Source organism: Oncorhynchus keta, chromosome 9 (assembly GCF_023373465.1).
Source record: "Oncorhynchus keta strain PuntledgeMale-10-30-2019 chromosome 9, Oket_V2, whole genome shotgun sequence".
NCBI lineage: Eukaryota > Metazoa > Chordata > Actinopteri > Salmoniformes > Salmonidae > Oncorhynchus > Oncorhynchus keta.
Window position 1 is genome coordinate 7657938 of NC_068429.1, and position 12399 is coordinate 7670336.

At 42.6% G+C, this 12399-nt stretch overlaps 1 protein-coding gene and 2 long non-coding RNA genes across 9 annotated transcripts in view; 2 read left to right on the forward strand and 1 right to left on the reverse strand.

Moving 5' to 3' along the window:
• LOC118388042 (ras-specific guanine nucleotide-releasing factor RalGPS1) overlaps window positions 1–12399 on the reverse strand; it is a 319864-nt gene that overhangs the window by 158061 nt on the left and 149404 nt on the right. For all 6 annotated transcript variants that reach the window (XM_052525026.1, XM_052525027.1, XM_052525028.1 and 3 more), the window contains one exon: window positions 10620–10746. In XM_052525026.1, coding sequence (XP_052380986.1) covers window positions 10620–10746 — 127 coding nt within the window. The remainder of the gene's footprint in view (window positions 1–10619; window positions 10747–12399) is intronic.
• Window positions 4777–6455, forward strand: LOC127931699 (uncharacterized). 2 transcript variants are annotated; one of them, XR_008142432.1, is made up of 4 exons: window positions 4777–4856; window positions 5386–5485; window positions 5739–5838; window positions 6038–6455. It is a non-coding gene; the product is annotated as an uncharacterized LOC127931699 (long non-coding RNA). The 2 variants fall into 2 exon arrangements; XR_008142433.1 differs by having other exon boundaries at window positions 6293–6455.
• LOC127931697 (uncharacterized) lies at window positions 9552–10583 on the forward strand. Its single transcript, XR_008142430.1, has 3 exons — window positions 9552–9953; window positions 10041–10127; window positions 10334–10583. It is a non-coding gene; the product is annotated as an uncharacterized LOC127931697 (long non-coding RNA).

The window sequence follows — 12399 nt, forward strand, 5'->3', positions numbered from 1 at the left end:
CATACTGTATGTGTGTGTGAGTACGCATACTGTATGTATGTGTGTGTGAGAGAGAGTGGCTTAGTGAACTCCACAGAATGGTGGTCTCCATTCTGCCACTTTCTATGGAGTTCTTAACTACTCAGATGGGCCAACAGAGCCACGGTGCCCAAAATGAGCCAAAACAGTCAACAATTTAAATAGGTAACCCGGGGAGACGGGTTTAACCTCGCTGTCACTCAAACTGCTCCAGTCAAAGCTCTATTGTTATTCCTCCGTCTTGGCTGTTATGCCGGTTTCCAATGAGTCTGCTCTGGTATCATAAGCGCCTTAAACTCATTAAAAAAGGGGCACACAAACACAAACTCGCTGACTGGGGAGAACCGATCAGCTTTGGGAAATATACACTATATAATACAAAAGTATGTGGACAAGAGGTCGACCGATTATAATTTTTCAACGCCGATACCGATTATTGGAGGACTCCAAAAAAAAAAAAAAAGCCGATACAGATTTAAAAATCGGCCAATTTTAAAAAATATATGTATTTGTAATAATGACAATTACAACAATACTTATTTTAACTTAATGCATCAATACAATAAATTTAGCCTCAAATAAATAATGAAACATGTTCAATATGGTTAAAATAATACAAAAACAAAGTGTTGGAGAAGAAAGTAAAAGTGCAATATGTGCCATGTAAGAAAGCTAATGTTTCAGTTCCTTGCTCAGAACATGAGAACATATGAAAGCTGGAGGTTCCTTTTAACATGAGTCTTCAATATTCCCATGGAAGAAGTTTTAGGTTGTAGTTATTATAGGAATTATAGGACTATTTCTCTCTATACCATTTTTATTTCATTAACCTTTGACTATTGGATGTTCTTATAGGCACTTTAGTATTGCCAGTGTAACAGTATAGCTTCCGTCTCGCTCCTACCTGGGCTTGAACCAGGAACACATCGACAACAGCCACCCTCGAAGCAACGTTACCCATGTAGAGCAAGAGGAACAACTACTCCAAGTCTCAGAGCGAGTGACGTTTGAAACGTCACTCACCCGCTAACTAGCAAGCCATTTCACTTCGGTTACACCAGCCTCATCTCGGGAGTTGATAGGCTTGAAGTCATAAACAGCGCAATGCTTGAAGCAAACCAAAGAGCTGCTGGCAAAATGCACGAAAGTGCTGTTTGAATGAATGCTTACAAGCCTGCTGATGCCTACCATCGCTCAGTCAGACTGCTCTATCAAATCATAGACTTAATTATAACATAATAACACACAGAAATACGAGCCTTAGGTCATTAATATGGTCGAATCCGGAAACTATCATTTCGAAAAACAAAACGTTTATTATTTCAGCGAAATACGGAACTGTTCGGTATTTTATCTAACGGGTGGCATCCATAAGTCTAAATATTGCACAATCTTCAATGTCATGTCATAATTACGTGAAATTCTGGCAAATTAGTTCGCAATGAGCCAGGTGGCCCAAACTGTTGCATATACCCTGACTCTGCGTGCAATGAACGCATGAGAAATTACACAATTTCACCTGGTTAATATTGCCTGCTAACCTGGATTTCTTTAAGCTAAATATGCAGGTTTAAAAATATAAACTTCTGTGTATTGATTTTAAGAAAGGCATTGGTGTTTATGGTTAGGTACAGGTTTATGGTTAGTTGCTAGGAAGTTGTGAATAATACGCTAGATAAACTAGTAATATCATCAACCATGTGTAGTTAACTAGTGATAATGATTGATTGATTGTTTATTATAAGTTTAATGCTAGCTAGCAACTTACCTTGGCTTACTGCATTTGCATAACAGCCAGTCTCCTCGTGGAGTGCAATGTAATCAGGTGGTTAGAGCGTTGGACTAGTTAACTGTAAGGTTGCAAGATTGGATCCCCCGAGCTGACAAGGTAAAAATCTGTTGTTCTGCCCCATGAACAGGCAGTTAACCCACTGTTCCTAGGCCGTCATTGATAATAAGAATGTGTTCTTAACTGAGTTGCCTAGTTAAATACAGGTGTTTAATTTTTTTTTTTTTTTTAATCAGCCAAATCTGTGTCCAAAAATACCAATTTCAGATGATGAAAACTTGAAAATCGGCCCTAATTAAATCGGCAATTCCGATTAATCGGCCGACCTCTAATGTGGACACCCCCTTCAAATTAGTGGATTTGGCTATTTCAGTCACTGACAGGTGTATCAAATCGAGCACACAGCCATGTAATCTCCATAGACAAACATAATATATGCCATTTAGCAGACGCTTTTATCCAAAGCGACTTACAGTCATGTGTGCATACATTCTACGTATGGGTGGTCCCGGGGATCGAACCCACTACCCTGGCGTTACAAGCGCCATGCTCTACCAACTGAGCTACAGAAGGACCATTGGCAGTAGAACGGTCTTACTGAAGAGCTCAGTGACCTTCATCGTGGCACCATCATTAGGATGCCACCTTTCCAACAAGTCAATTTATTACATTTCTGCCCTGCTGGAGCTGCCCCGGTCAACAGTTATTATGAAGTGTAAACGTCTAGGAGCAACAACGGCTCAGCCGTAAAGTGGTAGGCCACACAAGCTCACAGAATGGGACCTGGCGAGTGCTGAAGCACGAAGCTCGTAAAAATAATCTGTCCTCGGTTGCAACACTCACTACCAAGTTACAAACGGACTCTGCACAATAACTGGGTTTCCATGGCTGAGCAGCCGCACACAAGCCTAAGATCACCTCGCGCAATGCCATGAGTCGGATGGAGTGGCGTAAAGCTCGCCGCCATTGGACTCTGGAGCAGTGGAAACGCGTTCTCTGGAGTGATGAATCCCACTTCACCATCTGGCAGTACGGATATGGGTTTGCCGGATGCCAGGAGAACACTACATGCCCCAATACATAGTGCCAACTGTAAAGTTTGGTGGAGGAGGAATAAATGGTCTGGGGTTGTTTTTCATGGTTCAGGCTAGGCCCCTCAGTGAAGGTGAATCTTAACGCTACAGCACACAATGACATTCTAGACGATTCTGTGCTTCCAACTTTGTGGCAACGGTTTGGGGAAGGCTCTTCACCATTTCAGCATGACCAGGTCCACACAAAAATTATTTGTCGAGATCGGTGTGGAAGAACTTGACTGGCCTGCACAGAGCCCTAACATCAACCCCATCGAACACCTTTGGGATGAATTGGGACGCCGGCTGCGAGCCAGGCCTAATCGCCCGCGAGCCAGGCCTAATCGCCCAACATCAGTGCCCGACCTTAATAATGCTTGTGTGGCTGAATGGAAGCAAGTCCCCGCAGCAATGTTCCAACATCTAGTTGAAAGCCTTCCGAGTAGAGTGGAGGCTGTTATAGCAACAAAGGGAGGGACAAACTCCATCTTAATGCTCATGATTTTGGAATGAGATGTTCGACGAGTAGGAGTCCACACACTTTTGGTCATGTAGTGTATATCGCTTAGCAGTCTGACGTGTGGTCAAACCCAGTACACAGTGGCCCATTCTGTCTGTTAACTAATGGAGACAGTAAAAGTCAGACGACCACACCGCTCTTCCATTCACTCACTGGGTAGCACAATACAGCCCTCCGGGCCTTATCATTTCACTTCAGAAGCTCTGCTTTGAGTCTGTTTACACTAAACAAGAGACGATATTGGCTAATATTGGCCGACATAACTTGAGGTAGTGTGATGGGAACAACAGCTGTATCGTTCCTCATTCTAGGGTCATTGAGAGGGCACACTGAAAATGACACTATAATACAGATTCCAGAACTGGCAGAAGTCCTCTTTCCCTGGACCTGAAAGAGTGCTAATGCGACTGGCCAGAGAATGAGGAACAAAATGACTGTCCCACAGCTGATACTCAGTGACAGTGGTGGAAAAAGTACACAATTGTGTCAGTCATACTTGAGTAAAAGTAAAGATACCTTAATAGAAAATTCCTCAAGTAAAAGTGAAAGACACGCAGTGAAATACTACTTGAGTAAAAGTCAGCACACAACACTCAGACATCATTACAGATAGCCAGGGGCACACTCCAACACTCAGACATCATTACAGATAGCCAGGGGCACACTCCAACACTCAGACATCATTACAGATAGCCAGGGGCACACTCCAACACTCCAACATCATTTACAAACGAAGCATGTGTTTAGTGAGTCCGCCAGATCAGAGGCAGTAGGGTTTTTTCCCCCCCCTTTATTTAACTAGGCAAGTCAGTTAAGAACAAATTCTTATGATGACCAGGGATGTTCTCTGTTTAGTGAGTCCTCCAGATCAGAGGAAGTAGGGATGACCAGGGATGTTCTCTGTTTAGTGAGTCCTCCAGATCAGAGGCAGTAGGGATGACCAGGGATGTTCTCTGTTTAGTGAGTCCTCCAGATCAGAGGCAGTAGGGATGACCAGGGATGTTCTCCGTTTAGTGAGTCCTCCAGATCAGAGGCAGTAGGGATGACCAGGGATGTTCTCCGTTTAGTGAGTCCTCCAGATCAGAGGCAGTAGGGATGACCAGGGATGTTCTCTGTTTAGTGAGTCCTCCAGATCAGAGGCAGTAGGGATGACCAGGGATGTTCTCTTGATAAGTGCATGAATTTTCCTGTCCTGCTAAGCATTCAAAATGTAACGAGTACTTATGGGTTTTCAGGAAAAACGTACGGAGTAAAAAGTACATTATTTTCTTTAGGAATGTACTGGAGTAAAAGTAGTCAAAAATATAAATAGTTAAGTACAGATACCCCCCCAAAAACTACTTAAGAACTAAAGTATTTTTACTTTAGTTCTTACTTGCACATCAAGGTGGGCAGGGTTACCAAGGCAACCTGCTTCTGGAAGATATATGAAGACTTTCTTATTTACCTAGGTTTGGTTTGGTGTTGTAGTTTCAACTTAACAACCAGAGGCACATCCCCCAGTAGGTTTGGTTTGGTGTTGTAGTTTCAACTTAAAAACCAGAGGCACATCCCCCAGTAGGTTTGGTTTGGTGTTGTAGTTTCAACTTAAAAACCAGAGGCACATCCCCCAGTAGGTTTGGTTTGGTGTTTCAACTTAAAAACCAGAGGCACATCCCCCAGTAGGTTTGGTGTTGTAGTTTCAACTTAACAACCAGAGGCACATCCCCCAGTAGGTTTGGTTTGGTGTTGTAGTTTCAACTTAACAACCAGAGGCACATCCCCCAGTAGGTTTGGTTTGGTGTTGTAGTTTCAACTTAACAACCAGAGGCACATCCCCCAGTAGGTTTGGTGTTGTAGTTTCAACTTAACAACCAGAGGCACATCCCCCAGTAGGTTTGGTTTGGTGTTGTAGTTTCAACTTAAAAACCAGAGGCACATCCCCCAGTAGGTTTGGTTTGGTGTTGTAGTTTCAACTTAAAAACCAGAGGCACATCCCCCAGTAGGTTTGGTGGTATAGTTTCAACTTAACAACCAGAGGCACATCCCCCAGTAGGTTTGGTGGTATAGTTTCAACTTAAAAACCAGAGGCACATCCCCCAGTAGGTTTGGTGGTATAGTTTCAACTTAAAACCAGAGGCACATCCCCCAGTAGGTTTGGTGTTGTAGTTCCAACTTAAAAACCAGAGGCACATCCCCCAGTAGGTTTGGTTTGGTGGTATAGTTCCAACTTAAAAACCAGAGGCACAACCCCCAGTAGGTTTGGTGGTATAGTTTCAACTTAACAACCAGAGGCACATCCCCAGTAGGTTTGGTGGTATAGTTTCAACTTAACGACCAGAGGCACATCCCCAAGTAGGTTTGGTGGTATAGTTTCAACTTAACAACCAGAGGCACATCCGCCAGTAGGTTTGGTGGTATAGTTTCAACTTAAAAACCAGAGGCACATCCCCCAGTAGGTTTGGTTTGGTGTTTCAACTTAAAAACCAGAGGCACATCCCCCAGTAGATTTGGTGGTATAGTTTCAACTTAAAAACCAGAGGCACATCCCCCTGTAGGTTTGGTGGTATAGTTTCAACTTAAAAACCAGAGGCACATCCCCCAGTAGATTTGGTGGTATAGTTTCAACTTAAAAACCAGAGGCACATCCCCCAGTAGGTTTGGTGGTATAGTTTCAACTTAAAAACCAGAGGCACATCCCCCAGTAGGTTTGGTGGTATAGTTTCAACTTAAAAACCAGAGGCACATCCCCCAGTAGGTTTGGTGGTATAGTTTCAACTTAAAAACCAGAGGCACATCCCCCAGTAGGTTTGGTGGTATAGTTTCAACTTAAAAACCAGAGGCACATCCCCCTGTAGGTTTGGTTTGGTGGTATAGTTTCAACTTAAAAACCAGAGGCACATCCCCCAGTAGGTTTGGTGGTATAGTTTCAACTTAAAAACCAGAGGCACATCCCCCAGTAGGTTTGGTGGTATAGTTTCAACTTAAAAACCAGAGGCACATCCCCCAGTAGGTTTGGTGGTATAGTTTCAACTTAACAACCAGAGGCACATCCCCCAGTAGGTTTGGTGGTATAGTTTCAACTTAAAAACCAGAGGCACATCCCCCAGTAGGTTTGGTGTTGTAGTTTCAACTTAAAAACCAGAGGCACATCCCCCAGTAGGTTTGGTTTGGTGGTATAGTTTCAACTTAAAAACCAGAGGCACATCCCCCTGTAGGTTTGGTTTGGTGGTATAGTTTCAACTTAAAAACCAGAGGCACATCCGCCAGTAGATTTGAGCAAAACATAAAACAGGAAAAAAAAGGGATTTGGGGGGTCCCAAATGTGTCCACTCACATTATTTGTGATTCTTAAATGACGTCGTGTGGAACACATTTGGTTTCTATTGTAATTATCCCACGCTAGCCGAAGGAAACATCCCTTTGCTTTGCTGACATGACCATGGCACAAACCTGGAAAACTGAGACCTCACTGCTCTTTATAGGGAAGGAATGAGGAAAAGGAGGAGGGAGGTGAGTCCACAGAGAGTGTGGAGTGATGAGGGGGACAGGGCATTGCAGCTTTTATCAAGTTCCACCATGTGAGGCTGTCAGTTCCACAAAGAGGGGATCCGCCCCTTGACCTGCCCAGGCACCGAGCCCCACCTCTAACGCCGCCAACACTTCCAGAGCAACAAAAGACCAGCAGGGAGGTTTGGAGCGACCCAGTCCCTATGAGCTGAGCAGATTAACAAAGTCCCCTGGAGGTCTGAGTGAGATGGGCCTGACGTTGTTTTCATGCCTCAGTCATTAAAATGCCAGTCTGAGTTGGCAAGAACTCTGTGTGATAATTAGGGTTGCAAAATTCAGGGGGAACGTTCAAATAAATTGGAGTTTCCAGAATCAGGAGGGGATAAGCAGAACATCTCCAACCAGGATTTCTAGAAAACAAGGGAACTTATTGAAAGTTCCAGGAATTTTGCAACTCTAGTGATAATAAGAAACTGGGTCAGAGGGCTACTGCCAAACCATGCAATTACCCCTCTTCATCTGACCCGCCAAATTAAACTAGGTACTAGTTCATCTTCAGATGATATGGATAGAAAAAAAATACCTTGTGTGATTCGTTTTGAATTTGAGTTGTATGTAGTCTAGAGCGAGGTCCAGAGCTTGCTGGTTTTCTGATCTACCTGTTCATTAATTGCATCCACCTGGTGTCCCAGGTGTAAATCAGTCCCTAATAAAGAAAAGGCAATGGATCTGACTTCAATATTCCAGATTTGAATGAGGGGTATAGAGTATAGAGCCAAGCCGATATCTAGAGTAGTTCAGTATTATCCCACTTGATACCTGCATTTTAATACAATATCTGCATTCTCAAGTACTGTTTCTGTAACCCTGTTCTGAACCGAGCGCAAAACTGTCCTGGGAAGGATCCTTTAAAGAGGACCGCTGTACAAAAGTCCAGAGTCCTACGGTGGAAATGTCAACACAGCCGTCTCAATAGACACACAGCGGTCAGAGCACAATAGTAGTGACGTCTGTCAGTGACAACCCTCCTGTCCATAGAATTAGGAATCAGGACAACGGAATGGACATGAACCTTCCAATGACAGGATCAAGGTCAGCCATGGTCTGCCTGTCCTGTTTTAAGACGGAGTAAAATAATTCATTTGAAGAATTTCTGCACTGCATGTCTGCTAGCTAGCCAGACCGTTTTAGAGGAATGATTCCATACATTTGTCTAATTCACTGCCAATATTCTATTTTTTTTTAAATGCAGTCAATCCACAGCCATACACTGGCGCAAATCAGTTGATGATAGGACTTCGACAAGTTGCAAATACTGATATTGTATCATATAATAGCACTCACAGCTTTCCAAGAACACCAAAAACGTAGACATTTGTGGTTTGTTTACATATTTTAGAGGTGATTATTCACATGGAAAATTGGTATAAACCCTGTATAAAATGTATTTCTAATTATTTTATATATATATATATATATATATATATGATCATTTTAGTTTGACAATAATGCTACTACACAATTTGACATGTCACATGCCTTTTAATGTTCCTGCATATTAAAAAAAATAAAAAATAAAATAAAATAAAAAAAATATATAAAAAAAAATATATATAAAATAAATTGGGATTACGCCTCTACTGCCATTCAGTCCAATTAGACTGGTCTAGATGTCTCCCTGACATCTTCACCACATTCTGGAAACATTCAGGGTTTATGACATTGAGATCCTATTAATTTACTAGAGAGGTTGATGCTAATTTTCCTCAATTCACAGACTGAACCAGGTGGATGACTCGTCATAAAGGGGGGTTGGTCACGGGTCACAAAACTAAACCAACTCAGCTGAATGGGTATTAATTCCTCAGTGAATGGGAAACATCTGCACATTTATTGATGATGATGGTAGTGATGATTTTACTACAAACAGATTGATCAAAAGTAGCTTCTCCAAATGTGGCTTTGCCATATCAGTTTGGAAAATAGATAGATGTTATGAACAGGGCTCTAAATAAAAATAAATAAAAAATCATAGCACTGTTTTTCCAAACTTTGAAAGGTTAGGAGCACAACAAAAGTTAGGAGCACAGCAAAAGTTAGGAGCACCACAAAAGTTATGAGCACCACAAAAGTGAGGAGCACCACAAAAGTGAGGAGCACCACAAAAGTGAGGAGCACCACAAAAGTGAGGAGCACCACAAAAGTGAGGAGCACCACAAAAGTTAGGAGCACAACAAAAGTTCGGAGCACCAGAATAAATACTTTTTTTGTGTTTCTTTTTTTAAATGGAGAGAGAGACTATATTGGGCCTATGAATTCTAGCTACTTTTGAAGAAATTAATATTTAACCCTGTAAAGACATTTGTTAATTATAAAAAGCTATTATGTTGATATAAAAAAAAGCCTGTCATTGTTTAAAAGCACTACCTATTGAGATGCATAAGATAAAAAAAATTGTACACTGTCCCTTTAAAAGCGTAACGTTTTGAGTGATGACATGCAAGACATCAGTCATTCATTCATTCATTCGTTCATTGATCATTGATCTCCTGAAGAAGATATCCCCTTTCCTTTCTCTCTGTGCCACCAGATGTTTGGATATACTGCTAAAGTTCCCAGGTTGTTAGCTAGCAATCTAGCTAATGAGGCAATAAGACTGAGGCAAGGTGTAAACAAATGCACCCAACATGGCCACCAGCCACTGTTGCAGGTAGATGGAAAAACAGACCAGAATCTCAATATATTTATTCACCATAATTCCGCCAAAAACCACTCGTTTTCATTTTTTAAATCACACTTCTTTCCACAACAATGCTTAAACACATCAGGACACCACTTGAGTTCTAGAAATGTTTTCTTTTATGTTGTAGAGTATAGTTAACCAATCATTTAAATTGCACACCTCAAGAGACTGATGTATGTTCAGCAGTGTTTCTGTACTGCATGTGTGTTAGCAGAGTCTGCAAAACAAATGACTGATACAAATCATGAGAGAGACTTACCCAGGTAGGGTTTAAGGTTAGAGACTTACCCAGGTAGGGTTTAAGGTTAGAGACTTACCCAGGTAGGGTTTAAGGTTAGAGAATTACCCAGGTAGGGTTTAAGGTTAGAGACTTACCCAGGTAGGGTTTAAGGTTAGAGACTTATCCAGGTAGGGTTTAAGGTTAGAGACTTACCCAGGTAGGGTTTAAGGTTAGAGACTTACCCAGGTAGGGTTTAAGGTTAGAGACTTACCCAGGTAGGGTTTAAGGTTAGAGACCCTACCCAGGTAGGGTTTAAGGTTAGAGACCCTACCCAGGTAGGGTTTAAGGTTAGAGACCCTACCCAGGTAGGGTTTAAGGTTAGAGACTTACCCAGGTAGGGTTTAAGGTTAGAGACTTATCCAGGTAGGGTTTAAGGTTAGAGACTTACCCAGGTAGGGTTTAAGGTTAGAGACTTATCCAGGTAGGGTTTAAGGTTAGAGACTTACCCAGGTAGGGTTTAAGGTTAGAGACTTACCCAGGTAGGGTTTAAGGTTAGAGACTTACCCAGGTAGGGTTTAAGGTTAGAGACTTACCCAGGTAGGGTTTAAGGTTAGAGACTTACCCAGGTAGGGTTTAAGGTTAGAGACTTACCCAGGTAGGGTTTAAGGTTAGAGACTTACCCAGGTAGGGTTTAAGGTTAGAGACTTACCCAGGTAGGGTTTAAGGTTAGAGACTTATCCAGGTAGGGTTTAAGGTTAGAGACTTACCCAGGTAGGGGATGCATGGTGTTATCTTGAGAGAACGGATGTACTGCCTCATGCGCGTGTAGTTGTCCTCTTTGGATGTTAAGAAGTCCAGCTTCTCAAACGTGGTCTTGTCCTTCCGGCTGATCAGCTGGGAGAAGAAGGACAAGGTAGAATCAGCTTATTGTTAATTCATTTCCTCTTTCAGCCAGTCAGCCGGCATCATTTAGTTGTACTCTGTTAATTGTAACTCGACAACACGAGTGGTCGATTTCCCCTGCAGAGGACAAGCAAATCTGATGCATTGTTACTTCTTCAGCAACCAACGACACACTTCAGGTAAAAATACATAAATAATACAATACATTTAAAAAAAGAAAATCAGTCATCGGTAACAGGTAGAGTTGAAACATTTAACATACAACATATTACTGACACGCAGACACCAAGTGAACAGTGGTGTCAGCAGCACAGACAGACAATAACACATGACCAGAAACCACATGACCAGAAACCACATGACCAGAAACCACATGACCAGAAACCACATGACCAGAAACCACATGACCAGAAACCACATGACCAGAAACCACATGACCAGAAACCACAAGACCAGAAACCACATGACCAGAAACCACATGACCAGAAACCACATGACCAGAAACCACAGACCAGAAACCACATGACCAGAAACCACATGACCAGAAACCACATGACCAGAAACATGACCAGAAACATGACCAGAAACCACAAGACCAGAAACCACATGACCAGAAACCACATGACCAAAACCACATGACCAGAAACCACATGACCAGAAACCACATGACCAGAAACCACATGACCAGAAACCACATGACCAGAAACCACATGACCAGAAACCACATGACCAGAAACCACAAGACCAGAAACCACATGACCAGAAACCACATGACCAGAAACCACATGACCAGAAACCACATGACCAGAAACCACATGACCAGAAACCCAAGACCAGAAACATGACCAGAAACCACATGACCAGAAACCACATGACCAGAAACCACATGACCAGAAACCACATGACCAGAAACCACATGACCAGAAACCACATGACCAGAAACCACATGACCAGAAACCACATGACCAGAAACCACATGACCAGAAACCAGAAACCACATGACCAGAAACCACATGACCAGAAACCACATGACCAGAAACCACATGACCAGAAACCACATGACCAGAAACCACATGACCAGAAACCACATGACCAGAAACCACATGACCAGAAACCACATGACCAGAAACCACAAGACCAGAAACCACATGACCAGAAACCACATGACCAGAAACCACATGACCAGAAACCACATGACCAGAAACCACATGACCAGAAACCACATGACCAGAAACCACATGACCAGAAACCACATGACCAGAAACCACATGACCAGAAACCACATGACCAGAAACCACATGACCAGAAACCACATGACCAGAAACCACATGACCAGAAACCACATGACCAGAAACCACATGACCAGAAACCACATGACCAGAAACCACAAGACCAGAAACCACATGACCAGAAACCACATGACCAGAAACCACATGACCAGAAACCACATGACCAGAAACCACATGACCAGAAACCACATGACCAGAAACCACATGACCAGAAACCACATGACCAGAAACCACATGACCAGAAACCACATGACCAGAAACCACATGACCAGAAACCACAAGACCAGAAACCACATGACCAGAAACCACATGACCAGAAACCACAAGACCATGGACTGTCTTGACATTTGCGTTT